General features: G+C 39.7%; 1 protein-coding gene across 1 annotated transcript; it reads right to left on the bottom strand.

The window, feature by feature from the left end:
• Nucleotides 1-447: 447 nt before the first annotated feature.
• On the bottom strand, nt 448-19762 carry LOC104276048 (glycosyltransferase-like protein LARGE1; the record flags this gene model as incomplete). Its single annotated transcript, XM_009872210.1, has 3 exons — nt 448-573; nt 2093-2205; nt 19632-19762. Coding segments are annotated over 3 exons (370 nt in total), but the record flags the coding sequence as incomplete, so codon positions are not given.
• Nucleotides 19763-26575: the final 6813 nt, after the last annotated feature.

Genomic DNA, 26575 nt, shown 5'->3' on the forward strand with positions numbered 1-26575 from the left:
AGCTAATGTATTTCTAGCTGGGGTCTGCCCAACCCTCTTTGTGAATCTCCCTCTATTAAATAATGTTGACTAAAGAGTTTCAAACTTGTTCAATACAAAAAAAAAAAGAAAAGTTTTGTATTCTTTGGCCTGGAAGAGCTAAGAACTGGGACAGCAGTAGGAATTCAGCAATAAAGTGCAGTGGCATAGAGGAAAGGTACAGAATCTAAGAAGACGAAGCACTTCTCCAACTCCTTGCCAAATCCCAAAGCAGCATCCATCTTTGACTTTTCTAGCAGTCAAAATGCACAAAGCCAAAGTCATATTTGCTTGCCCTGCTTGGGTGTCCTCATAAATTGTAGGTGTTACTTTCTCCCCTCCCTATGGGACTTCATTCTTCCATCACAGCAGAGTTCTGCATTCTCTGTCCCAAGGGATACCACCCATTCAACCTCCTGTGAAACTCACCTTCAGGTCAGACACATCTCTGTAACACTGCTCAGAACGGGTGTGATCAGACAGCTGCACATTCCAGAAACATGGGAGCTGGTAGACAAGGAAGGGATTTTGTTTGATGACTGCATTGAAGATATCCTGGTAGACAAAACCAGAGAAACAATTGGGTACATTGCTTCTACAGTGAGGTGATCTCAAGCCCTCTCTAAGCTTACAGTCCTTCTCACCCTAAGAGGTAGAAATGTATTTGCATGGTTATGAGAGCTGAACTCTGCAAACCTAGCTTTGCAATTCTGTTTCCACAGAAAAGCCATAAAGGTGTGCTATCTAAGGTGTGACCCCTATATCTGAAAGAGAGGAACAGCCTCTCTTCCCAAACAAAGCTAGTGGACTCCAAAAAGTTTTCAAAACACATATCTTGCACTGCTGGCAGACATGTGGTTCCTCTTCTAGTCACAGCGGAGAACAATAGCCTGTAAACGACAAACCGCTTGCTGTTAGTAAGTACCACATCACTTTTCAATAAAGGGAAAGACAGCGATCCTGGCAGTCGTGCTGCTTCAGGGTGAATTACCATGTAGGACTTTAGCTAGTGCTATATTGTTGCAATAAGTATTCTAGGTATTTCACGGAAAAAGCATGTAGGACAGATTCGCAGAACAGCCTAGGCCACCAGGGACAGAACATCTTCAGCCTCTATGCAGCCATCCAGCTGGACAAGTAATTTACAAGGACAGTCTTGTGATTAAGGTGTAAGGGTAAGACATAAGCAACCTTAGTCCACTGCAAAATTCTGCCCCATGCAGGTATTAGACAGCAACTCAGGACCTGACTGAGAACACAGTGAAGTTGCAAGAATAATTTTAATGAACTTCAGTAGCTTTTAGATGAACCTGCAAGGACATTGTACACAAGTGCACATCTCTACGTGCACAGTAAGCAGCATGCTTCCTTAGTGGTATCTAGTCATAAGCCAGATGTAGTTCAGAAGCAATAGAAATATTTGAATATGATGCTGTATTGAGTTAATACACTCAAACTGTTGAGAAAGACTTATTGGTTCAGGTTCAGTACTACATTAACAGAGTTTCTGGATTTAAGACTGAGAGCTGGCAGGAAGTAAAAAGAAAATAAATATGTGTTTCTGTGTAGAGGCACACTATTTCTTCTCTTGGCCTCAGTTTCCCATCTGTGGCAGGGAGACAGCAGCGCTTTTGTCTTCACAGGGGTGCTGTGGCAAGAAGAACAATAAAAGACCGCTGGGACTCATCTGTCAGAAACAGTAAATAAGAAGCTGGAGACTCTTAAAACTAAAGTCTGCTTAGACAATAACCAGTAGCAAAAGACACAGTATATTTGGACTTCTAGTGCCTGGAGAGTTTTATGTTAAAGAAAGGAGGACAGAAAATTAAAGCTTGAAAACCTCATTTGTTTATCTTATGAATCATCTGTGCAGAGGAGGTAAAAATGTCAGCATAGTATGAGAAACCCCATGAGTAAACCTACATTCCTCTCTTCCACGTTCTTCCCAGAATGATTCAAAAACTGGTGCCTACAGGCACAATGCATTTTTTCACATCTCATCCCCTTTCCCTTTCTCACCTTCCTCAATCCACAGAATAGCAGTTGTACTACTTGTCTGCAGTGCCCTACTCACCTGGTCAGCCAGTGAAGTGGACAGCATGCTCATTAACTCCCGCTCTGCTGTGAGTCGCCACATCTGCTCCCATTTCATCTTCCGTAACTTATCGAGAAGTAGCAAAATAACCCCTAGAGGAAAACAGTACAGAGAACATAAGAACCATGACATCACATGCCAGTCAAAGCCTATCATGTCTATGTGCTGACTCAGCAGTTAAAACAAGAATATGAGCTGAAATTTATCAGTGGAAACTACAGTCCTTACCCTGTGCTAACACAGAAGGTTGACTAAAAAAAGCTTCAAGTTTCAAGATACCACTAAAAGAAAGTCTTCCTGAAGTCCTGAGGCTGCATAGATGAAATGGAGAAGTGGTGTACAGACAAATGCTAGGTTATACAAGCTTGCAATGAGGCTAAAGTAGCCTAAGAGTGGAACTGGAAAGAGAAGGATGTTGTATTTCTAGTAGTCTCCTTAACTGATAAAGCTTGATTTATTTCATTATGACATGATTAGCACTGGGATTATGACACAGGTGATTCACATGATGGAGGTTAACTCCCTCCAAAGGTCATTACCATTCCAAAGAGAATTAGACAGTATCCTACATGAAAGAAAAAGGAACCTCTTAACACTCACAAGTGACCCTCCCAACTCCTCATACTGAAAAGCTACAGGCTCCCACAGGATATTCTGTCAAGTCACTGCCTACTAGGGAAAGGGTAGAGACAACCCTGATTTATCTAGTATGATTTGCTTTCTTTCCATCTTCACATTGAACAAAGATCTGTTTCTTCCAAAATCCCACTGTTAAAATTAATTTCTATCTGGCTTGAAATCAAGATTATGCTGAGACCAATATAATTTTGTGATTCATGTAAAACATTTTACCCAACGTGTGTGGGGTGAAATCTGGCTCTTAATAATTATTACACAGGGTGAAATACATATACTGCCTAAAATGAAATTGCAGCCCTTACTCCACCTCTTAAGAAGTTAATCACCTGGTACATCTGACTGCAATCCTTGACACTTTCCTGAGTAACAGATTATCAATGCTTGTTACAGCCTAACCTTTGAGAGTGCCCACCATTAAGAAAGCAAACATTCATAGAGCAGGATGCTCAGATCAAGAAGTTACACTTGAAGCGGGAAAAGAGCTCTCTCAACACGTATTATTATTTCTCAGTTGCTTTTTTTGTCTGGACAAAATCCCTCACATAGAAGAAGGGAAAACAGCTGAAACAATGAAGCCGGACTGAAGCATCAGCAACACTTTTCCTATAGTGTCTCAGAAAAATTTACCTGAAAAATTAATTTGGAAAGACATAGATAAGAGCACTGTCATGGGGAATGAATGCAAACTGAAGGACCATAAAGGAATAGTACCAAAAAACAGCAGTCTAGCAGGTTACTAGTGAGAGCAATGATAGGTTCTGTCTCCTTTCACGTCTTCATTAATGGAAGGGGGAAGTGAACAGAATAGTAATGACATATGCAAATGACATTAAACAAGGACTTATAAAGACATACGATAGAAACATAACGGCTACACAGAAGAATATGAAAAAAGCAAGCAATGGGAAAAGCTGCCTGAGGGCGTCTAACATGATAAAACTACAAGTAATGAGAATAAGAAAAGAAACGTAGTCTGAATACTTAAGAAAAGGTCTCCTAATACCATTGTAGTGAAATAACCTAAAAATGGCAGATAAAATGCTTTATTTAATAAGTCTTTAAAATTCAGACTATATAAAGGTATAGAAAATATACCTGGAACAATACTGCACTGGGTTGGAGAGAAAAAAGGCAGTTCCAGTTAGTTTCTAACTTCAGTTTCTCTGATAGGGCAAGTTTCTTTCTAGCAAAAGCCGGTACTGCCATGACTAAAAAGAAAACGTCTTCTGGCAGTGAATTTTGTGGCCTATTTTAGTTCTGCTTTCCATTTCAGCACATCTGGTTCCCAAGGATGTTGGAACCTGTGTACTGGAGGGATCCCCTTTCATCTTCAGTCAACGTTTCTGCCTCCAGCTGTTGGATTGGGAAGGGACGTGTTGTCACGACATGCCACAACATATTTCTGCCAGTGTGTTCGTCTTCTCTCCAGCATAACCAAAGCCTATGTGGCGTGTGTAGTGTGCACGCATTAACTTCTAAGAGAGCCATTGTGCACTGTCTGAAAATCCAGATCCATGTGAAGCAAGTTCCTTGTGCTGTAAACTGTGCAATAAACTGGGTGGGGTAAACTCCTTTCTGGCAGTGGATCTTTTCCAGCTGGCAAGAACCGACAGCTTTGTTGGAACGCTGAGACAACTGAGAGGATTCTTTATCAAGAAAAATGAAGAATAATTGTAAGATTCAGTTAAATGTAATGTAACTTTTTTATAATTTCCAGGCAATAAAATAAATTTTATTAATTTCTTTAGGCCTCCAGTCTGAGAAGGAGAATAATACGGTCAGCATTCTCTAATTTTTTTTGTCTTCCGCTCTTAAGCTAGCAGCAGATTATGGCATGGCTGCTAAAGAGATTATGCTGTCCTGAGGGGCTATCATGGTAGCAGCTGAGAGTAAAAGAGACAGATGGGGTGAAAAATCAGGAATATATATGAAAAAGGATGTATTAAATTATGATGCAATCATGGTTGTTTATAACATTCACAAGCTTTTAAAGTTCCAACATCAATACTAATTTTGACATGACTTCCAATTCACCAACAGGCTTGTGTTTAACACCTTTGTACAGCCTCTGTTCAGGGCTTCTCACACTGTGGAATTCTAATTTATTGCTGCCACAAAAATAACTACTGGAGAATATTTACAGCAAGCTTAAATATTTGCTTGTTAGTGTTTGTGAGAATAAGACATTTCTACTAGGAGGAGAATTTAATATTATTCATCTAATTAGTGTTATTTAGTGTAAAAGCAAAGCAAAAGTGTGTGTGTTGGGAACTTTTAAATTGATCATGCAGAGCAAAAGCTACCTTTTCTTCAGAACACAGCACTTTAGCTTTACTTCTGTTTTGTTGTTACCAAAAGCAAACAAAACAAATGAACTAACTCCAATGTGCACAGTTAGTTTGCAGGCAAAGTGTCTGAAATAAGGAAAGTGAAGTATTTGCTTCAGGAGCCCCTTCCTTCAGAGTCAAATTGACTGAAATCTCAGACTAAATTCAAGATGACATACAGCTGAACATAAGGGTAAAAGGGACTTACTCTCAGCTGCTGCACTGAGGGAGGAAGAGACTGGAGGAAAAAAAAAATCAAAGGAATATTTTATGAACATCTGGCCCCAGGCAGTGGGACTTCGCATCTTTTGATGAGTGCAGCGTTCTCCTGCCCTAACCTACCTAAGAAAAACAAACAGAAAGTTTGGCAGCAAATAAACAAATAGAGAAAAGTGGCAACCCAAATGTCTCATGAGTATTAAACAAATTATGATCAGCCACAGAACATCCTATTTTATTTATCCTGAGGAAGTAGTTCAGGCATATACAGAGATGCAAATATCTCAAAGAGCTGTTGGAAAAACAATGCTTCATTATCAAACCTGTATTACACATCTTAGTCTAGTTTCTCCCCTTGCTTGATGAGACTTTGCTTGAACAAACAAACAAGAAAGCAAACAAACAAGTTTCTCAAAAATGTAATTTCAGGACACACACACAAAAACTAGCTCCAAAAGCAAAACAAATTAAAAAAAAGGAATTTGGTGAATACATTGGATAAAACGGGGCAAAAAAATCTGAGTTAACATATTGGGACTAAAATGTTTGAGCTGGGAAATACTGCTAACTTTTTCTGGCACATTTTAAAAACCAACTTATTCTAAAATAGTATTTTTCACTTCAAAATTGATACCAATTAAAAGTCATATTCAAAATGGTTACAAAATCTGAAAATGAAAATAAATGTTTAATTTTGGGTCTAACAAAACTCTGCAGGGGTCACCTGATTTTTTTGTCCTTTTCCCACTTTTTGATTCAATCTAAATAAATTTTTTTTGTCTTTCCAATGTTTCAACTAAACAACGGTTTCAGTAGATGCCACAAGACATCTCAGCAAAATAGACTGGTTTTTTGTTTGTTAATTTGCTCCAGAATTAAATATTTAATTTCAATTTTCTGAATAGGAAATTCAAAGTTTGCAGAAACATCAGTGATCTCCCCTGGAATGCTAGCAAGCATCCCCATCTCTGGCTTCAGGAACACAGACTATGGCTTTTCCTGAAATTCAGAGAGGAATTTATAGCAGACCTGGAAGTAATAAACAACATTTTAAGACAGAACAGAATCACTTACAGAATTTATAGTGAAATCGGACAAGCTTTCAAACTCAATCTATTTATTACAATAGCCCTTTTAAGGTGGCTGAAAAAATACTCAGTGCTGTGGGGGAAAAAATGTAGCTACTAAGAGACCATTTTCTTCAAGCAGTACCTTGCCTGTTTCTTTCAGGTGGAACAAAATGCTTTTGTGTGTTGTTGAGGCACTGGAATATTATGTGAGCCTCGTCAGGTTTTTAAAAATTCTTCTCAAAACTAAGCCTGTAACACTGAACCATCTAGACACATAGCAAGTAGATACCATTATAACATCTGAGAAACATGGACAAGACACACTTCAAAATATATTATAAACTAATAGTGAGTTTTAAAGAAATTACTGGGACTTTACAAAACCTAACCAGACCATACAACAAACCACTCTAAGAAATAATGTTGAAAAGAGATGAGCTTATGGAGATTTGCTGCAATAAATAACTGAACCAGAGATTTAAAGCAGTACAAACAGCAGTAAGCTGTTTGCGAACAGTAAGCTATTTTGCGAAATAGATTTGGCACCAAAAAGGGGAGTTCAGTTTTGTGTTCTCTGGAAGTGTCTTGTGGCTGGGCTATCTCACAAGAAGCGTCACGATAGTGTAGACCGCTTAGTGCTCTAGCACATACTTACATTCTTGTAACTCCAGGTTACTGTACCTGAAATCAACAGAAGTGGTCACTGTGTGCAATGCTAGGGAAGGGAAGTGACTGTGCCTTTGCTGGATCAGGGTCCAAATGACCAGTTTTGCTAAAGAAGGCATTTGAAATCCCCTAGGCTACTCCCACACCACTGACTGTGGCCTCTGCCCTCCACTTATAGTATCACGAGCAAACAGAAAAACACAAGTATATAACTGCTAGGAATTACAAAATTTAATTAAAGCTGCAATTCCACAACAAGATGCTGCATGCTTTTTAAAATACTCATTTTTACGTCTTTGTGCAGATGAAAATCAATGCATTTATTTCACTTGATTTATAAAGCATCTATCTAAATGCTGCTCATAATCTGACTAGTCATATCATTAGTATAATAAAAGCATAGCTTATGTCTATAGCTTTTAAGACCTTATGACCAAAGGACTGTTGTTCTAACACATTTTTAGAGTATTGTGGTACATCATTTAACTATGAACTTAAACACACCAGCCTTTTTCTCAAAAAAACCCCTTTCACAATGTAAAAACACCCCTAATAAAATATTGCAGGGATGCATAATGTATTAATTGAGAATAAGCAATGATCCAACATTTGAACTTATATTTGAGAAAACCGAACACGGCTGAGAAGCTGTTTTGAAATGGAAAGTGCGCGTCCCTCCGGGCACGGTGACAGAATGCAATAGCCCTTGTTTTCTCTGCTCATGTATTGAAAGCGAAGCTGTGGTAAAGTGCATTTTGAAATGTAGTGCAGTCACTCTGTTGGGAGCCTGGTTCCTCTCAAAGCATTATAAACATTTTGTTTACACTTCCTGATGACCATTTAATGAAACGGAACACTTTTATTTCCTTTGTTCTCTTCTCCCGAAGTATGCTGTTTCTCCTCAGGCAGAATTAAGACAAGGGAGATGCTTGAGCATGATTCTAACTTCTTACAGAGCTACTGAATGTAGCTCAGAATCTCCTAGTTTTCTAATTGTTTCTTCTACTGTTTAGATGCTATTCTTCCTTAGCAATTTGAAAAAAGATGCCCATGCTTTGTACCTTCTCTTTAACGACTTCTGTTTCTGGGGGGAATTTTCCAATCTTCTGAAAGCCCTAAAGGCTGCTAACAGAAAAGTCTCCTTGATTCAGGGGTCTAAAAGGTCTACGGGAGAGGAACCATGAGCTCTAAGACTTTTACGAAGTCTATGGAGGAAAAACTCGCTACTGAAAGACTATCCTACTAAGTAATGCTCTCCCCTCCTATCTTCCAGAGTCTCATGGCCTTCTCTTACATAGATCCCAAACACTGCGAAGTCATACACTTTCCTGCCCGAATTGCTGATAAAGTTTTCTAAATCCTATAATGGAAAACCACACAGCTGGCAAAATGACAATTACTAGAAAAAGCAGAAAGGGAAGCTAGAGCTTTTCTCAGCTCCTCTATTTGCTTTGGGTATCAAGGAAGACAGTAAAGACAGTAACCTTGTCTCAACTCCCTGTGTTTCCTGAACTCTGTGCAAAGAGTTGTAGGGAATGAAAACCACCTGTGACAAAGTTTCTTGCACAGGTTTTAAAAAACTCCTCAGTTTTCTTATAGCCTTTACGCTCCGTGACCCTTGTGGGCATTTAGGGTACAGAGATTACAACTTAAAGGCCGTAGAAAGCAAATATTCCAGAGACTTCTCAGTTGCTAAACTAAGGAGACAACTTACCCAAGGGGGTAAAATCCCTACAAGAACCAAATCCTTAAATTCTCTTGACATTCAGAAGATTGGGAAAGTTTTTCGTCCAATGTTTTAAACCTCAGATAACACATTCTAACTTCGGAGCAGCAAAGAGAGGCAGGAGGGAGGTTTCAGCTTCTGTATGATGTAGCACAATGGCAATGACTGATCTAAACGGAGCAGAGGTGAGCTGTCTCAAAGACAAGTCTCACATCACTGCCATGCACAGGTATCACCCAACAGCTAGTCAGGGTGCATCTCTGTACGTGTCTGGAAGTCATGATGGAGGTGCCCAAAGTTGAAATTAACAAAAAAGATGGTCAGGTACACATCTTATTACAAAGCAATTTGAAATGTGAGACTTACAAAGACAAGTGACTGGAGAGAAATGTGGAAAATTTCTACAAACTTTTAAAGAATTTTTCCTTCCTTCAATACTAAAAATACAATAAGTTCTTACATGGCTGCCTAGCTATATTTTCATTTGCCTGAATGCTTAGGTGACTTCAGTTGAGAGGAAAAAGAAATCCCAGTTAAATATATATTTAAGTGATAAAGTCAGAATGGATAATTTTTAGCATAACAGAGGCCATGAGAGTTTTCAAAATCAATTTATGCTTTGACTAGAGCATAACTTTTAAAAAAACATTCAATCCTGATTTAAAAATTCACAATAATGGACAATCTATCACAAACTTTGAGAAATTATTCCAATGCATAATTACCCTGATGAAGGATACTTCCTGTGTTTCTAATTTGAACACGTCTTTGAACTTGCAGTCATTTGATCTTGCTGAAACTCTGCTAAATTGGCAAGCCTTCTATTAAGAAATGTTATTTTCTCCTGCAGACACTGATTAGCTATAATCAAACTAGCCCTGAACTCAGGGATAGTTCCAGTATAGGTTGGGGACTGACCTGTTGGAGAGCAGTGTAGAGGAAAGGGACCTGGGGGTCCTGGTGAGCAGCAGGATGATCATGAGCCAGCAATGTGCCCTCGTGGCCAAGAAGGCCAATGGCATCCCGGGGTGTATCAGAAGGGGAGTGGCTAGTAGGTGGAGAGAGGTCCTCCTGCCCCTCTGCTCTGCCCTGGTGAGGCCACATCTGGAATATTGTGTCCAGTTCTGGGCCCCTCAGCTCAAGGGAGACAGGGAACTGCTTGAGAGAGTCCAGCGCAGAGCCAGAGAGATGATGAAGGGAGTGGGACGTTTCCCTTATGAGGAAAGGCGGAAGGAGATGGGTTTCTTTTGCTTGGAGAAGAGAAAGCTGAGAGGGTGACCTCATAAATGTTTATAAATATGTCAAGGGTGAGTGTCAGCATGACGGAGCCAGGCTCTTCTCAGTGATGTTCAGTGATAGGACGAGGGACAACAGGTGCAAGCTGGAGCATAGGAGGTTCCACAAAAACATAAGGAAAAATTTTTTCACTGTGAGGGTGCCAGAGCACTGGCACAGGCTGCCCAGGGAGGTTGTGGAGTCTCCTTTGCTGGAGACATTCAAAACCCATCTGGACATGTTCCTGTGTGACCTACTGTAGGTGATCCTGCTCTGGCAGGGAAGTGGACTAGATGATCTTTCAAGGTCCCTTCCAATCCCTGACATTCTGTGATTCTGTGAAATAGCTAAATCTATGTTTAAAAATAAATCCACTCCAAGGAGTGATCACTAGGACCCAGGTTAAAGCCTGTGAAGTGGTGGTATCTACACTATTCAGGGTTTAGCTCTTTACTGAGCAGGCTGGCCACATTCATACTACAGAGTACAGGTCTCTGAGGGCCTAGTTTTTGTTCCTTCAGCTTTCAGATGTAACAATGATTTTCCTCGCATTTCTCAGTGTCCAATATAATGAGAGCACCATGTTTTTCTAGATCCGAATTTTTTTAGCATGGATCTGAGGGTCTATGTTGTGCGCACTGAAGAATATCATTAGGGCATGTAGGAATATTAGGGAGTGTGAAATCTTCTCATGGATGCAGTGTTGAAGGACTGGAAAGAGGTGGCAAACAGAGTGTACTCCTATTCATACCACATTCCAGAGATACTTCCTGGAGTGAACTATCAACAAACTACACTAATTTCTTTTCTTTTTTTCTTGACAAAAAAAAAAGTCACTCCCTGTGAAAGACAGGGTATAAACTAATTTCTGTGCCCTGTAGATGACCAAGGAGCCAAAGAGAAGAACGAACTAGGGAACTAAGTTATCTGACAGCACAGACATCCAATACGTGAGGAATAAAATTTCTATACCCAATACAAAAGAATGTGTACCCTGTACTCATATTTGAAATTCCCTGTTTATACAACCAATGATCACACAAAGTATTTTGACAACCGTATTAAACTGGGTGGTCCTCTGATTATCCATCCTGGACTAATTCTCATGCATCTCTTCATGCTTTCTGAGTGTACAATATTACACGTCAGTGCCTCAAAACACAGAAGTGCGAGTGAATGTCATAACTCTGCATCAAACCAGAGTAATCAGGTTTTGAGTGATCTGCCCTGAAGAGGAATCACAGAATAGTACACTCTGTGCAGGGTTACTGTGAAGGAAGTCCAGCCATTGAATTCCCCTTGTGTGGGCATGTTTCAAAAAAGGGATCATGTAAAGCTTCTTTCCATGGATTGAAACTAAGGAGGCTTGTTGGAATTTGCTGGATATTTGCTCTGATGAAAGCAAGTACATCTTCCAAAACTAATGTATCTTGGACTCTCTGTCAAAGAATCACTCACCTTTAAAAGTAAAAAAATAAGTTTCTTGATCCTCAGCTGCTGTAAATCAGCTTAGGTCTATTTAATGCAAGAGTCAGGCATTTATACAAAATCTGGACCTTTTCCATGATGCTTATCTAAGATTTTTTCTTCCTCAGAAAGCAGCACAAAGTAAAAGGTAACAGGGACCATTGCTTTAGATTATGTGGATTTTTTTTTTCGGTTTTGATCCTCTCAAAAGCATCTTGTTTAATAGAGGTTGAAATGTCAACAGTTTTACAAGGTTTCCACTTTGGACTATGTGAAGAGGAAAAATGCATCCTGCACAGGCAACAATTATTTTGGCTAGTGTCTAATATTAACAGGAGTCCACAAGGCTAATTGTAGGGACGGGTACAATGATTAAGAACCCATCACAGCTTTTCTTGGTCTGGTGTTCAGTCAGTACCCTAGCAACACAGGAGGAAATGTGGCTCATGGGCTTAACAGCCTCTCAGATACTTTTTATAGTTGGATGACAAAGAGGTTTGGAGTTTTGCATTCAAAAGCAACCAGTCAACTCTTTTTTTCCCTCTCCTAATGGGCAGTTTATTGACTGGATGAGATTCAGAAGGAATAGAATGTTCTAAGAAATGGATTAGGGAAAAGAAAGCAGCAGCACAGAATTAACAGCCTAAAAATTAAGCACAGCATTTTTAAAGAAAACAGGAGATACAATGTACTATAATGCATTGATTTCACATAAAGGTCAGCTGCAAGTCAGTCCTTCCTCCATGACCATTTCTCTTCTAGTAACAGAAAGACAGGATTAGATCCACAACACAAATACAGGGATGCATTTGCATACAAAGAAAATGCGTGTGGAGCTGTTTATCATGCTCATATAGCCAACTGGTGTACTGTTTGGGTAAGTGGACTACAAGATACCTGTGAATTAAGTTGGACTGCCAAGCTCAAAGGGTTGTGTCCAGCAGTAAAACATTTAGATGGTGGTCAGTCACAAGTAGTGTTCCACAGGAGTTGATACTGGGACTGATACTGTTTAACACCCTGATTACTGAGCTGGAGATGAGACAGAATGCATCCTCAGTAACACCACTCATGATGCCAAACTGGGGTCTGAGGGCAATACCCTGGGGATAGAGCTGCTCTTCAAAGGGACCCTGACAGGCTGGACAAGTGGGTTAAGAGAAAGCTCATGAAGATCAATGAAAAGTCCTGCATGGGACTACACTTGAATGGAAAGTATAGGCTTGAGGACAAGTGGACAGAAAGGAGCTTTTCAAGAGAAGTCCTAGAGGGCTTGGTGGACAGCAAGATGGTCATGAGCCAGCAGTGTGACCTTGCAGCAAAGGCAGCCAACCACATCCTGGGATATATTAGCCCAAGGGAAGCAACTACCACTCTTTACTCAGGGCTTGTAAGACCACACAGAAGTACAGTTTTGGATTCCTCAGTCAAATAAAGACACTCACATGATGGAGTAAGTCGAGTGGAGAGCAACCAAAATGGTCAGTCCTGGAGAACATGTATGAGGAGAAGCTGAGAGAACCAGGCTTGTTCAGCTGGAGAAGAGAAGGCTAAGGGGATCTCACTGCTGTCTGAAAACTACATAATAGAGCCAAACTCTTCTAAGAGATGCAGAGACAGAATGAGAGGTACCGGACACAAATTGCAGCAAAGGAAATTATAATTATGTATTAGGATTTTTTACTTTTTCACTTTTCTCATCAAGACCGTAAGACCCTGAGCAATCTGAGTTGTGAAGAGGACCAGAAGACCTCTGGAGAGCCTTTCTAAACTGAATTGCCTATTATTCTATGATCTTATTTGGGATATCTCTCTGTTAAGGCCTCGAAGACAAGGATGTAGAAACTATTTGTATAGATAGTCTTGCAGTGCTCTTGCTCTCCTCTGAGCTCAGTCTGATAAAGACATTTGGAGGAGGGACGGTTGAGGAGCTACAGCAGGAACAATTAAAGGCAGGATGCACCTGAACATAGAGACAGAAGAAAGACAACGAGGAAAGGAAATAATTGAGCTGCTGCTTCTGAGATCTGTGTTCACTTAGTCTTGCAGATCCTTCTTTCTCAAAAGTCTCTTGATTTTTTTTTAAGGGGAAAGGTTTGTTCTGAACCTAGTTTGCCCTAACACTAAAATGATTAAAGTACAGTGATTCCTGCAGCAAATAGAACCTAAGAGAGTGATCTAACTGTGATCAAAAATTCAACTGTTTTTGTTGGCACTCTCTTAGAGGTGACAGCTTTGACACAAGGGTGTAGAGGCACATCTTAGTTACCCTGATACTTTCTGTGACAGGCATCACGCTACCTGTTAGAGTTCAAAGATGAAGCCAACTGTGATGCCCCTTTCTGTCCTTTGGGACTATGGCTAAATGCTCTGTTTCTGCACCTACACAAAGGAACTGCCTTTACACAACCAATTCTATGAGCACAATGAGAAATTGGAAAGTGAACTTGTACTTCAGAAGAAAAAGTACTGGTTTTACTATCACTATGCATTCGTCTGGGGTTCTCCTGTCAGATAATAAAAGGTTTTGTTCTCAGTTTAGGCACCTGGATGCCTCTACTAAGCTTTTAAGTTCAAGTCTTTCATCTAAATTTAACCTGCTAATGATGGTCCCTCTACAATAAAGAGAGGACATTTCAGAGTGCTGGACAACATAATTACTCATCAAGTGATGAATGTTCACATAAAGAACTGTCTTGACTAAGCTATAATATTACACTTCAGAATGGTTCTTGAAATCATTATATTGGAATAATACATACATGTGTTTTACTTATGCACATTACATGAAGAATTTTACATTATGAACTTCAGGTCAGACTAGCAAACCCCCCCAAACTAGGCCAATTTAATCAACTAAAAAGAAATATGTTTTATTTAATACAATGGAAACTAGAATCTGGTCTAGATTGAATGTCATTGTTTTTTTATTACAGGTTTCTTAGGAGATGAAAGTTTTCAGTGTTTCAGAGAAAGTCGGTTTTTGTTTTACAAAAAAAGACAGTTATTGGGGCCTGACAGATTTCACCGCTAAAGAGAAGAGGACGTATCTCAGAGAATGCAATGAACAGTAGACTAATTCAGCTGCAGCAATTCCGTTACTTCATGGATAGGGCTCTTAAACTAAAGGCACCATTTTCTAAATCAAATACATATTGACCCTCATTTCAGAAATGTCTAGCATGCTGTAAACAAGTTCTCAGTACACCAGACGCTTTATGAACTGCATGAGAAGGACTGGAAAGGAAGCTACTCTTTGAGGGCAGTCAGTTTTAAGTAGCTTACTTCAAGTGCAAGCTACAGATTATAGCCAACCAAGATAGGGATGTAATCATCAAAAGCCAAATTATCATTTTTGGCTTCCCATCACTGACACAAACAGAGTGACATTTCCTATTAAGCCTAAAAGCAACAATGTGTTGGCACTTCCTAAACTACCTGTACAATGTCTACGATACCTGAATTTCAAATGCATCTTCATGCTTCTTAAAGCACATGTGAATCAGTATGCTTTGCACTGATAACAAATTCTGTTGAATGAGCTACCAGTATCTTAAATAAGGAATAATCTAATCCAAAAAACCGATAGTGTAAATCTAAGTAGGTGAAGAAAGGGTTACTTTTTGCCCTGACATTAGTGCTGGACTTAAATATTTTTTTTTAAATCATTAAAATGCATTTTTCATCTGTTTGCAAAGGCTCCTATAGCTGTAACCAAACCTAATGATACCAGTTTTTGTACCAAACTGATAATGTTTTACGTAATGGGAGGTAGGAATATTGCAATGGCTGTTAGAGAAGGCATAGCTAATCTGAGTCAGGCCCTGATGGTAGGTATTTAAACGTTCTAAAATCCACAAATTTTCTGACTTCTTCATTCACTGAGACAATTTGGAAGAATCTCCTCTCTCTGGCAATCACTATACTACTTTCTTTACACCATGGAGAAAAGCACTAGTTTTAGTCAGAATCTATGGAATATAGTTTGTTAACTAGTGATATATTCAGATGGCTGTCATGGAATCCTGACCCTTCTAGGAGGAAAAAAAAGACATTTTGGTAACAGATCTCTCCAGAATTAGGCAAGAATAACTATTAAAAGTATTAATTGCCAAGATTTCTGAGAAAGAGAAATGTCTGATTAAAGTAAAAGTGCTCAGCACTTCTCAGCATCATATCCATTACCATAATGTCATGAGCAGAAGCCTGTGGAGCTCAGATGACAGCGGTTATCGTGTATCCAGAGAAGGACCACAGGCGATTCCACGACCACCAACTCCCATTTTGCACTGCTTTACTAGTCATTTGCTTCCTGCGCTGCAGTTGCACGGTATCATCACAAAGAAGCACAAGATGTGATCCAGTCTACTTCCATATAAACAGTCTGCCTTAAGCTTGTGGAAATTGTTAAATATTATGCATTAATGACATAACATATGCTTCCCACTTCCAATTCATCATCCATAGGTCCTTTTTTTTTCAGGGCAACAGTAAAGAGATTCATTCTAGCATTCTTCTAGTCATTACAAACACGGGAGTAATAATGCACAGTGCACACGTACCCTGGTAATCGTTAGGTGCTAGCCATTCCCTTCTGTTCTCAATCCACAAATCTGGTAATGTGACATCTCTCAGCATGGGAGCACGAATCCTCAGCTCAAGCTGTTGAGACACCTCCTTACAGTACAGAGTAGCTGCACTGAGGCAGCGTGTTTCAGAAGAGCCTCAAATCCTCAGGGCAGGCTTTTGTCATCTAGAAGTCTGAAATCCTCTGCGCCAAAGCTTCTACAAATGCCCCCGTGGCACCCAAATTACAGGCACAGATCCATCTTAAAACTCTACGTGAGAGGCGCGGAGCTCATTCTCAGCTGTAAGTTGGCCCCACTGCACTAAAGCCAGAGAAGCCAGGGGTGATTCACATCAGCTGAGGAAGTTGCCTGAAATCATGGTAACAGTCACCAGAAACTGCTTGTAAAAGCTGTTCTCCACCATGATGGAAAGCACAGGGCAGACAAAAGTACTAAAAGCTTTTATGTTTAGAATTTCTTTGACAAGATACTTTTCTGAGGACTAAGATTACTGTTATTCCAGAAATGAACATCAAACCACACAGTGCAACTCTGGAGCTCTCCATTTAACATTTGTAAAAAGAAAAATCATAATGCTTCTCAGGCAATACTTTTGAAAGCCCATTTTAGTCAGTGAAAGATAAGATGGATTATACTGAGAGAAAAGTGTGCTTTAGCTAATGTATGAGGAGTCTGTAAGAGTTAATACCAGTGTACATAAGCAAAATGGAGTGGACAATAAATAAAAAGGTATTTGATTAAGTGGCTTACTGACGTCTGGCCAGGAGTTACAGAAAAAACCTCTGTGGTACAGAAGGAACTGTGTTGAAAATTGATTGAGGAAGGGAATATTACCTCAAATAAAAAAAAAGGTTCTAACTAACAACATTTTAAACACCAATTAAATTGTCACTGAACTGACTTTTGAGTTTGTTCTGGTTTTCGTAGGATTACATTATCATGGGCTAAAGTATGACCTGGATTATCTGCCTGTGCAAATCAGGAAGCAGGATAAAAAACCCCACATAAAATCTTTCCTTGAAAATCTGTATTGGCTGTCAGGAGATTTGGACTAGGCACACAGGAATAGGAGAATGCACATGCTTACTGGGTTTAAAGAGCTAGTAGGGAAGGAACAAACACACTTTTGGCTTTAATGTATCTGCCTTCTGGGACTTCCTCAACCTCTGTGTTGTCCAGAGTTGCTCAGATGTAAAAGGCGTGAGTGAAAGATAAACTATTTGCTTCAGAAATTGTGAGGAAGCAGTGGAAGAATTTTGATTTTGAGTGGTGCTTCTGCATCAGATCTGCCAGGGTTGGGTCTGGCTGAAGAGGCTTACATAAAAATCTCTTTTCTTAGGATTATATCCTAGGACTGTAGTAAACACTCTCCCAAGAGCAAGAGCAAAGTCTGTCTGGGAGCTTACCCATGGTGCAGCTTTGTTTAGCTCATTAAAGTTTCAGGGTTTGGGGGGCTCTTTTACTGTTCCTAAGTAGAACTCTAAGCATCAGACTTTCTGAGTCTTTCCTTTCCCGGCCCACTGCCTTTCCTGAGTGTTTTGCTTAGAGTTATTGCCTCTCTTCCTCCCACCGCTCATTTAGTTTTCTGAATCCTCCTTGGCCACAGTGTTGTGCTCAGTGTCAATTATTTTCATTTACTGAACACATCAAACAAGCTTCAGTTTCATCTTCCTTCAAAGATTTATACCTCCAATCTCTGTTAGATTACTGAGGCAAACCATGAATTCAATTAAGAAAATTATAGTAAATGATGCTGATTCTGTGGATAACATCGTTTGCTACTTCTCAGAGTTTGCACTGTTTCAGTCAGTGACCTCTTATTCCATGTACCTGAAAAAACATCATTCCACTCTCCTTACTATCACTTGTCAATCTTCCATTCATTATCTACCTTCTGGATTTCTTTCTTAAAAAAATAAAGTTTTGATAACTACAAGTGAGTTGTCTGAAGAAAGAAATTGTGAGCAGTCTAAAATCATGGGCAGCATTATGTATGGCCTGGTAGGTATGTATTAACAAATATGAACTGACAGATGCAACGTATGTGAAGGACTGTAGACATTCAATTATTTTTGTTCTCAGGGGAAGAAGTTTGTGACATTTGGTATCTCTATAAAAAATTTGGAAGAGTAAGTTAAGACAATATAAATTAAAGCTTTACAGCATTTTTATTTACATAACTGCATTTTAGATACTACCCACAATACATTTCTGGGTTAATGTTATGTAGTAGTGACACATTTCTCCCTGTCAGCATTAAAATGGCAGAAAGGAAAAAGCAAAAATGCAGTCGAAAGAAAGTAACTGTAAAAGGTGGTTATCTCTCAGTAGAAGAAAAGATATTGCTTTGTGGTGTAGCACTGAGCAGAATTGACATCAACAAATTTAGCTGTGTATAACATAGCCTTTCATGTCTCAGGACAAATCCATGAGACTTAACTCTGTCTCATACTTTTTGAGAGGTGGGAAGGAGGGGCAGGCAGATCAAGCTTTTCTATATGTAATTCTGCTCTGGTAGTTGGAGAACCAGGAAACAAACCTCTTTTGCCAAAATCTTGTATCCATAAGTATCGGTTCTGTTAGGCTATTCTTTTGAACATTTTCACAGAACAGAGATGCTTGGAATCAGCTGAAATACAAATTCACAAAACCTAGTGTGATTCCCCCAAATATACGAAGGAATATAGAAATATAGGTGACCCAACCATAAGTTGTGCAATCCTTTTTCTAGTTGGTCTGTTTAATTCAATCAAATATATTTCTATGAAGCAATCCCACTATTACGGTGAATAACTTTCTGATAGTGCAGGGATATTTAAATGGACCCATCTTTTCCAAATGGAGGCTTCATCATCTGTTCTGCCCTTTTATTACAAGTAGAGAGGGAACCTAGCTCACTGCATCAGCATGTAAAGCCTAGCATCAAAATGATGGAGATGTATGTGTGTGTTCTTTATGCACCTGATATGTTTTCTCACATACCAAACACAAATCAGTGGGAAAACCTGTCTCTTGTAAACTAATAAATTCTTTGATCTAGTGCCTTTCTCACAGCAGCAGAAATTGATGGCCAGTAGTTTGCATTTTATTAGGACAACTATGACCCTGTTGCTGTCCTTCAGGAGTTATATCTTTATTGGGCTGACATTTTTTGATACCATTTATATCTCTAAAGAAAATGAGCCTTGATTCTTATTCTCGCCCTTTTGCTGGGCCTATATATGCCTCATCATGGTCAGAAATCTTGTAGGAGATGTGCTGAGGATGTGTCAGACTGCTGAAAAGCTCTATCCTTCTCCAAAGGATGACACACAATGTCTCTTAAGACCATTTAGAGAAGGAACATATTCTCCTCAGAGTAGCACAGGACCAGCAATTCCAAAATGCATCCCACTGAATCATTTTTACTGCTTCAAATGACAAATTCTGCAGTAGGGTAGGAAGGGAGGTGCAAGTTACCACATCTCATATTTCTTCTACCAGGAGACTGATTGCATACTCAATGTAAACATTAATTCAAAGAAAGCCCTCAAGACCTACCTGTGTTGTAGCCCCTTCCCAGCGCTGGCCAGGGCCGATGGTTCTTCCAAAGGTTGCCCAAATACCAATCACTCTGGTTCTCCACCAAGCCAAGAACCTGCTGCCCTGGAAATAAGCAAATTGCAAAAAGGCTGTGAGACAAAAGACAGATAACCAATGGAAAACAAACATGAAATGTGGAGAGGGACAGCCAGTAGAAAGAGAAGACAGAAGTTCAGGCGCTGCCTTCCTTTCCTGCATTTGGAAGATGCCTGCTTATGTAACAGACAGCAAGCCTGGCACGGCAAACTCAGCACGGCTCATTTCTTTCCTTCTCCCTTGGCTAGTCTGAGTAATTAAACACTGTAGGAACTTTTGTCATGCTGACAAAAATATATCACCCAGACAAATCTGAATGCCGCTTGACTTTGGAATACAATGATGGAGAATCCTCCTAGTGAGAAGTAAGTGTTGGTGAAATGCTCATCTAATATGAAGATCTGTTCATACTCTGATGGAGATAATATAATTGAAGAACAAGGCTCAGTATAACAAATTATTCTCTTCCCATGTGCCCCCCTCCTAGTTTCAGGGATTTTTTTCACAGACACAAAGGAAATTCCTTTTGCTAAGGAAAATATTGGATTCTAAGAGTTTACCTACATAAGAAAATTGCACTGTTTTAATTTAAAAGAGTAATTTAAAAGTCATTTAGGTAAGCCTGTGTGGAATGCTGCACAGAAATTATTACTTCAGTTTTAGATGGGCTTATTTTGCTTTAGCTTACATTGATTAGCAGCTGGCTTCAGCTAGAGTAAAATGTGTTTTAAATCAAATGTGTCTAGAAGGCTTGCATTGCTTATAAAATCAACTGAAAAGTGAATGTTTGTATAGATAAGGACTTAATTATCTATCCTGAAATGTGCTGCACAAAATGTAAATAAGAGAAGTGATTGAAATGATGCTTTAGTGACAGAAGATGGAGTGAAGGGGAAAATGCATTTGGATCTAGTCAAAGAGAGGAAAGGGAATGATGTTTTGAGAGGGGGACCCAGTCAGTGAGGGCACTAAGACTGGGATTGGAAATTATTTTTCAACTTTTTGAACAAGTAATTAAGCAACATGTTCTGAAAACACATTTTCAAATCCCAGCTATGCTCATAAAACCAGGTGCATGGTCACACAGTGGACTGAAAGTACTACATAATCATTGTATGTCGCTTACGTACGACCGTAGCTTAGGCCATACTAAAATTTTAAGACTGGGCTGAGAAGCAAGACATAAAGACAGAAGTGATTAATTCAATTTTATAGTTGGCTAGGAAGGTTAAGATAGGTCAGGCAACTGCGATACTCTCCTGTGGTATCTCTAATTCAGTGGAATGTCAGCAACCCCCACGTGTCTTGAATGCTGTTCCAAAGACCATGAGCAGCAGTGAGTGGCCAATGCATATAACAAAAAACCAGAACATTACAAAAGCATTCAAGGAGTGAATGGAAATCAGTGTAGAAATAACCTTGAGAGATTACCAAGTCCGCTCCACACCAATGCTCAGGATCATCCTACTTTATCCTACTCTATCCTAATCACAACACGTCAGTCCTTACCAGACCTTATTTACTAATGATGTCTCTCTTTTTACATTATATGTTATATGTAATATATATATATATTCATTTTTTCATATTATACTCCATAACTTAATTTTTAAGAAAGTGGAAAATCTGAGGTAGAGCAGAAAAGATCATATAAACGATCACCACACAATTATCACCTCATTGATGATACTGAAAACTGTTATTATTAACAGAGTGCACTGCACAAAAGAATGAAGGAAAATGCAAGTCAGAGGCAGATGCATCCTAAGAAACTGACAATTTGTTTATACAAATAAACTGCACCATCTCTCAACCTGTGACACATGGAACACACGAGACAGTACAAGGTGCCACAAGTCATAAAGTGTGAGGAAATATGAAAGGGATCTCCACTGGCTGAAGTTTTAGCCAAAAAAGACCGAAGGGCACAATTTAAACCAATGCTTGTGGATTCTGTGCTGGAAGACTGCCTGTTGTTTATAATCACTTCCTTACAGCTGAGGTAGAATAAAATAAACCAAGAAACTACAATGGCTAGCAAAGGATGAGAAAAAACAAACCCCCACAAAATAATTAAAAAAATGCAGGTGCAGCTGGGTTGGAATGGATTAGCACAGCTGGCTGGAAGAGAGTGACCCTGCCCATATTCTAACAGCGCATTTCACAACTCAGCAGTCCATAGATCTTCCTCAGGATAGTGCTGCTAACATCAAAAGAAATGTTAGAATCCCATTTGCAAGTAGCAGATACCGAACTTCCTTACCACGGAGCATCAATCTGCTTTCATTATTTTAGCCCCATGCATTTCCCAACAAGCCACAGAGTTCAGCCTTCAAACTGATGAATATTAAAAAATGAACAAACCTTACTGCTTGTTAATGGTTTTCCTTTCCCACCCACCAGTCCAAAATCTCACTTCTGACAATGCATCCCCGAAATACTTATTTCTCAGTTATTATTTCTCATGCTAAGATAAACTGAAACGGCCCAGGAAATTAAGTTTGCACATATTTATTGTATCTGTATCATTTCCTTCCCCTTTTTCCCTTTATTTTTGAAGACATCAGAAAAAATCCAGCTCTCAGTATTCCTTGAGGTTCGATGCAGTACATGGATAAAGGCAGAAATCAACATCACGTAAACTTTAAGGCTTAGAAACATGGATCAGATGACTTACTGCATGTCAACTGAGCTGGAATAACTGCCTGTACATGTCCTTTGAGCTTGTCACAAACACAAAGTAAAATGCGTTAGCTAACATACTTTAATTTGCTTTTCCAACGGCCTAGGAATATACACGTATTCCCATACTGTCCTAGGGTAGAGCATTATGCAACTTGTCAGCCTGTTGTAACTCTTGCTGGTGTCTGAAAATCTACTAGGCAGATATGATGGCTTGCCTCCCAAGGTACCTTGGAGAAAGTTATGATATGTTTTGTATCTTCTCTAGTTATATTTCTGTTTCCTCTAGGCTGGAATAATTTTGATGTCTCTGCCACGCAATAATATTTTTTTATTTCCCTTTACATTGTTTCTATGATCTTGACATAGGGTAGCAGTGATCAGGAAACCAGAAATTCAGCTGCATAGCAAGTATTAACGCTTCCAAAAATGTTTTCATTCTGAATCAGTATAGAAAAAAAGAAACTCGGAAATCTTCTCTAGGAAAAATTTCTCAAATATTTTGATCTGAAGATATCAAAATAATGACATCTACATGTACAATCCTCCTCATTTTAAACAATAACAAACAATGTGAAACATAATACAGATGCATAATATATACCATATATACCACATTATTCTATGCATCTCCACATTTAAACAAAAAAAAATCCCAAGTTTTGCCTTTCTAATTTTGAACTGAGACTGTTTCACCCAAAGCTTTCCTAAATTTTTTTTTATATTAACGAATCATTGTGAGAATATCTGTCCAGTCTATCTGAGCATCACCAGTTTTTTAATGTAGTTATTTATTTTCTCAAATGCATTATGGAGTTACAGAAATGAGGCACTGTCCAAAGCAATGCATGGTGTTGATCAGGCACTGTGAAAATTCCTTTTGACCACAGTTCTCTGACCATCCATCAGCCCCAACCTGTCTCTCTGCCATTCTTCATGCCCTCTCTGCAAGGTGCCCACAACTCTGTGGAAACTTTCACCAGCTTCATTTCACCTCTGATCATACCTGAATCTGAATTCAGATCTTCTGAGGAGAAAAGACTAGAGTTCCTTCCCACCACGGCTTTTTGTAAAAGGCAAGCATTAAAGAGTTATGCGAGTTATTCTTCCAGCAGATGAGAACATGGTGGCTGCCATAATGGATTTGAATTGTTCAGCATTCTGAGCTGCCTCTCTGTTCTTCCTAAGAGTTATTATAATAAAAAAAACATCACTAACAGCAAAAGCTCTGCCATTGTCTTCCGCTCTGGCCCTGCAGTTATGATTAAGTGCAGTCCTCTCACTCTCCGTTACTCCAGGCACAAGTTAGCTTATGAAAATGAAGCCGTCTCTCTTAGTTATTCATACATCACCACTAACAGCCAGACCACAGCAAACAAGGCCATGATTCTGGCATGACCACGGTGAAAAATTATCGAGTAGGCAGAATTACAGCTGGATTGTCGGGAACGGGGCTCTGTGCTGCCTGGCTGAGGGATGAGACTTCTCGGCAAGGCAGCTGCACAGCCACAGCATTTTGCACAGTACAGCTCCCTGACAGCTCTCGCATGATGAGAAGCGCTTCTCTCCTTGCAAAGGCCTAGCTGTCGCTGAGAAAAGGTTTCCATGGAAAAATGGATACTTCTGAGCCTGACAACTCAATACCTTCGATTCTGTTTCCACTTCATAGATTTTTGGTGGCTAATGGAGGGGAAAGCACAATCCTCAAATTCAGGCATTGAAGGGGACTTCGGATCTCATCTCAGCTCCTAGCTGATACTGATTTCTTGGGTGACACTGGACAGGTCATATAAGCACCTCTTGCTCAATTCTCCCATAATAAAAATGAGGACAACGATAACTTTTTACCTCTCTCCCATTTTGCCTGTCTGGCATACTGCAAATACAAGTCCTCTGAGGTAATAACCATGTGGTAGTTTCCACTGAAAATATAAGAGCAGCTGCAGGTGGTCAGGGTGGATCTCCATCCAGCACAGCACTGTGTCTCCAACAGCAGGGAGCACCATCCGTGCAGTACGGAGCCCAAGAGCGTAGCTGTACGGTGGCACCTCTTATTAGCTGTCCTTCAGCTTCCAGAACTTGTGGCACATGACACATCTGAAGAAGTGCCAGCTTTTATTTATGTTGAGTCTGGTATCTGCTAATTTCATTTGGTGACCAGTGCAACCTTGGTCCCTGTGAACAATATTTTTCTATTCTGCCCTGATTTTTTCCCAGTTTTTAGAAAATTCTATCTTCTTTAGAGTATTTGGAACAACTACTTGCTTCGGCATATTTTGCTATTACCAACAATAATAATAGTAGTAAAAAATAATTATTATTACAACTACTTTCAACATCTTCCTTAGTGGAAGCCTTTTTTTTTTTCCTCTTGGAAGCTACAGTGGCTTTCACATAACTCCACTGCAATCACAGTAAGAGCAACGGTCCACACAGCGAATACTTTGGGTGAGCTGCACTTTCTGTGGTCCTCTGGACATCAGGCCGTTTCCAGAAAGGGAAAATAAAAAGGCATGTTAGAGGGGTGGGAAGGGGTGGGGTGAGGTGTCACCTTTTTGATCATCCATGGCCAAAGGGTGAGCTGATATCAGAGGAGAGATCTGTTCCAGCACAGCTCTTCTGGTTTGCAAGGTTTAGTTCTATTTGGTACAGGCCTCCAAAGTGAAAAGCAAGTGCAAAGTATTTTTCAGCCTTTAAAAATAAAACAAGCAACCAATTTCTATACTGTGGAGGTTATTAAAGGAGAACATAGCAGAATTCTGTCTTGCTGCTTATAACTACTTTAACAGCCATGGTTTAGATCTCTACGAATTTAATATAGACACAAATGCTGGAGCCACAGGCAAGTACTGCCAGAGCAATGCATGTCTTCAGTGCAAGCCGAAAGAACAGGAGAGAGACTCAACAAGAATTTAAGATTCCAGCTTGGCAGGAATCAGAACTGCAGAGTTCTGCTCCTAAAGTGGGATGCAAAAAGAGAGAATAAAAGTGACAAGAGGGAAGAAAGGAAAAGGTACATATTCCGGAACATTTCTAAACTGGCCAGTACCAAGTCTGATGAACATAGTCAGGACTAGCTGAACCTATCGGTACAACGAAGTCGGGCTATTTTCTGCACTACTCTGTTAATAATGTCCTTTTCTCTCTTTCTCCTGATTTCTTTTTCTTTATCCTTTAAACATCTGCATAAGACATCCCTCCTATCTGAAATGTGTGAGGCCACATCCTTCACTGGTATAAATCTGCAATGATCAGTGTAATTATGCACTTCACGTTAAGTCTTGCCCAAGTGACTGACCCGCTCTCTACAGCCTTCCAATCCCTGATATTGCACCAGTTTATACAAAATGTGTGGCTTCCAAAATCTTTCACTTCTCCTGCCACATCTCTCATCCACCTCTTCAGATCGCTGCCAAGTTCAAGCTTCTCATCCTCAGTACTGATGCCCTGTGCAATTCTTGCACTGTCTGTATCAATTCATACCTCTGCCTGCTCCCAAACTCATTCTGCTCTTATACTGCCATGTCCTCTCTCACCCCTAAAAAAGACTCTGTCTTCTCATGCAACAAATGCCCTGAGTTACCTCTGAAAATACATTTTGAGCACAAAATCTTCCAGCACTTTCCTCAGTAAAGTTTTTAGAAGATTTATCAGGAGTCCAGTGTAAAAGATGGACATGAAATCTTGTGTGTGTAGTGTAACGAGACTGCATGCTCCCAAAACCACAGCAGGACGTTTTCTCATACACCTGTATAGTACTGGCTACACCACATCCAACAGAATTGAATACTTTAACCTCTACTGTGCATTTATTTCACAGGTGTGCATACACATAGCAGTTGTATATATTATATGTGTATGCACACATGTACATGCAAATACTTATATGGAGGCATAAATATAAAAAATATATGGGTGTACATATATAGACAGGTACAGGGAAAGGCAGCCTCTACCATGAAGAACTTCTTTTTCCCATGTGGAAAAATCAAGTTTCAGGGGGAAATGCCTCCCACACAAGTTCAACTTTTTTATCTGGGATTTTATCTGCATCAAGTAAGTCGCTGTTTCCCAACAGGCATCAGCCCTTCTTAGTGGGGCCTAATTGCTCATACAGAGAAACTACCTGGAGCTATAAGCAGCAACTTGGATAGGAAGGAGGTGAAAGAGAAATTTGCTGGAGC

The sequence above is a fragment of the Apaloderma vittatum genome, unplaced genomic scaffold (genome assembly GCF_000703405.1).
Source record: "Apaloderma vittatum isolate BGI_N311 unplaced genomic scaffold, ASM70340v1 scaffold23686, whole genome shotgun sequence".
Classification (NCBI taxonomy): Eukaryota; Metazoa; Chordata; class Aves; order Trogoniformes; family Trogonidae; genus Apaloderma; species Apaloderma vittatum.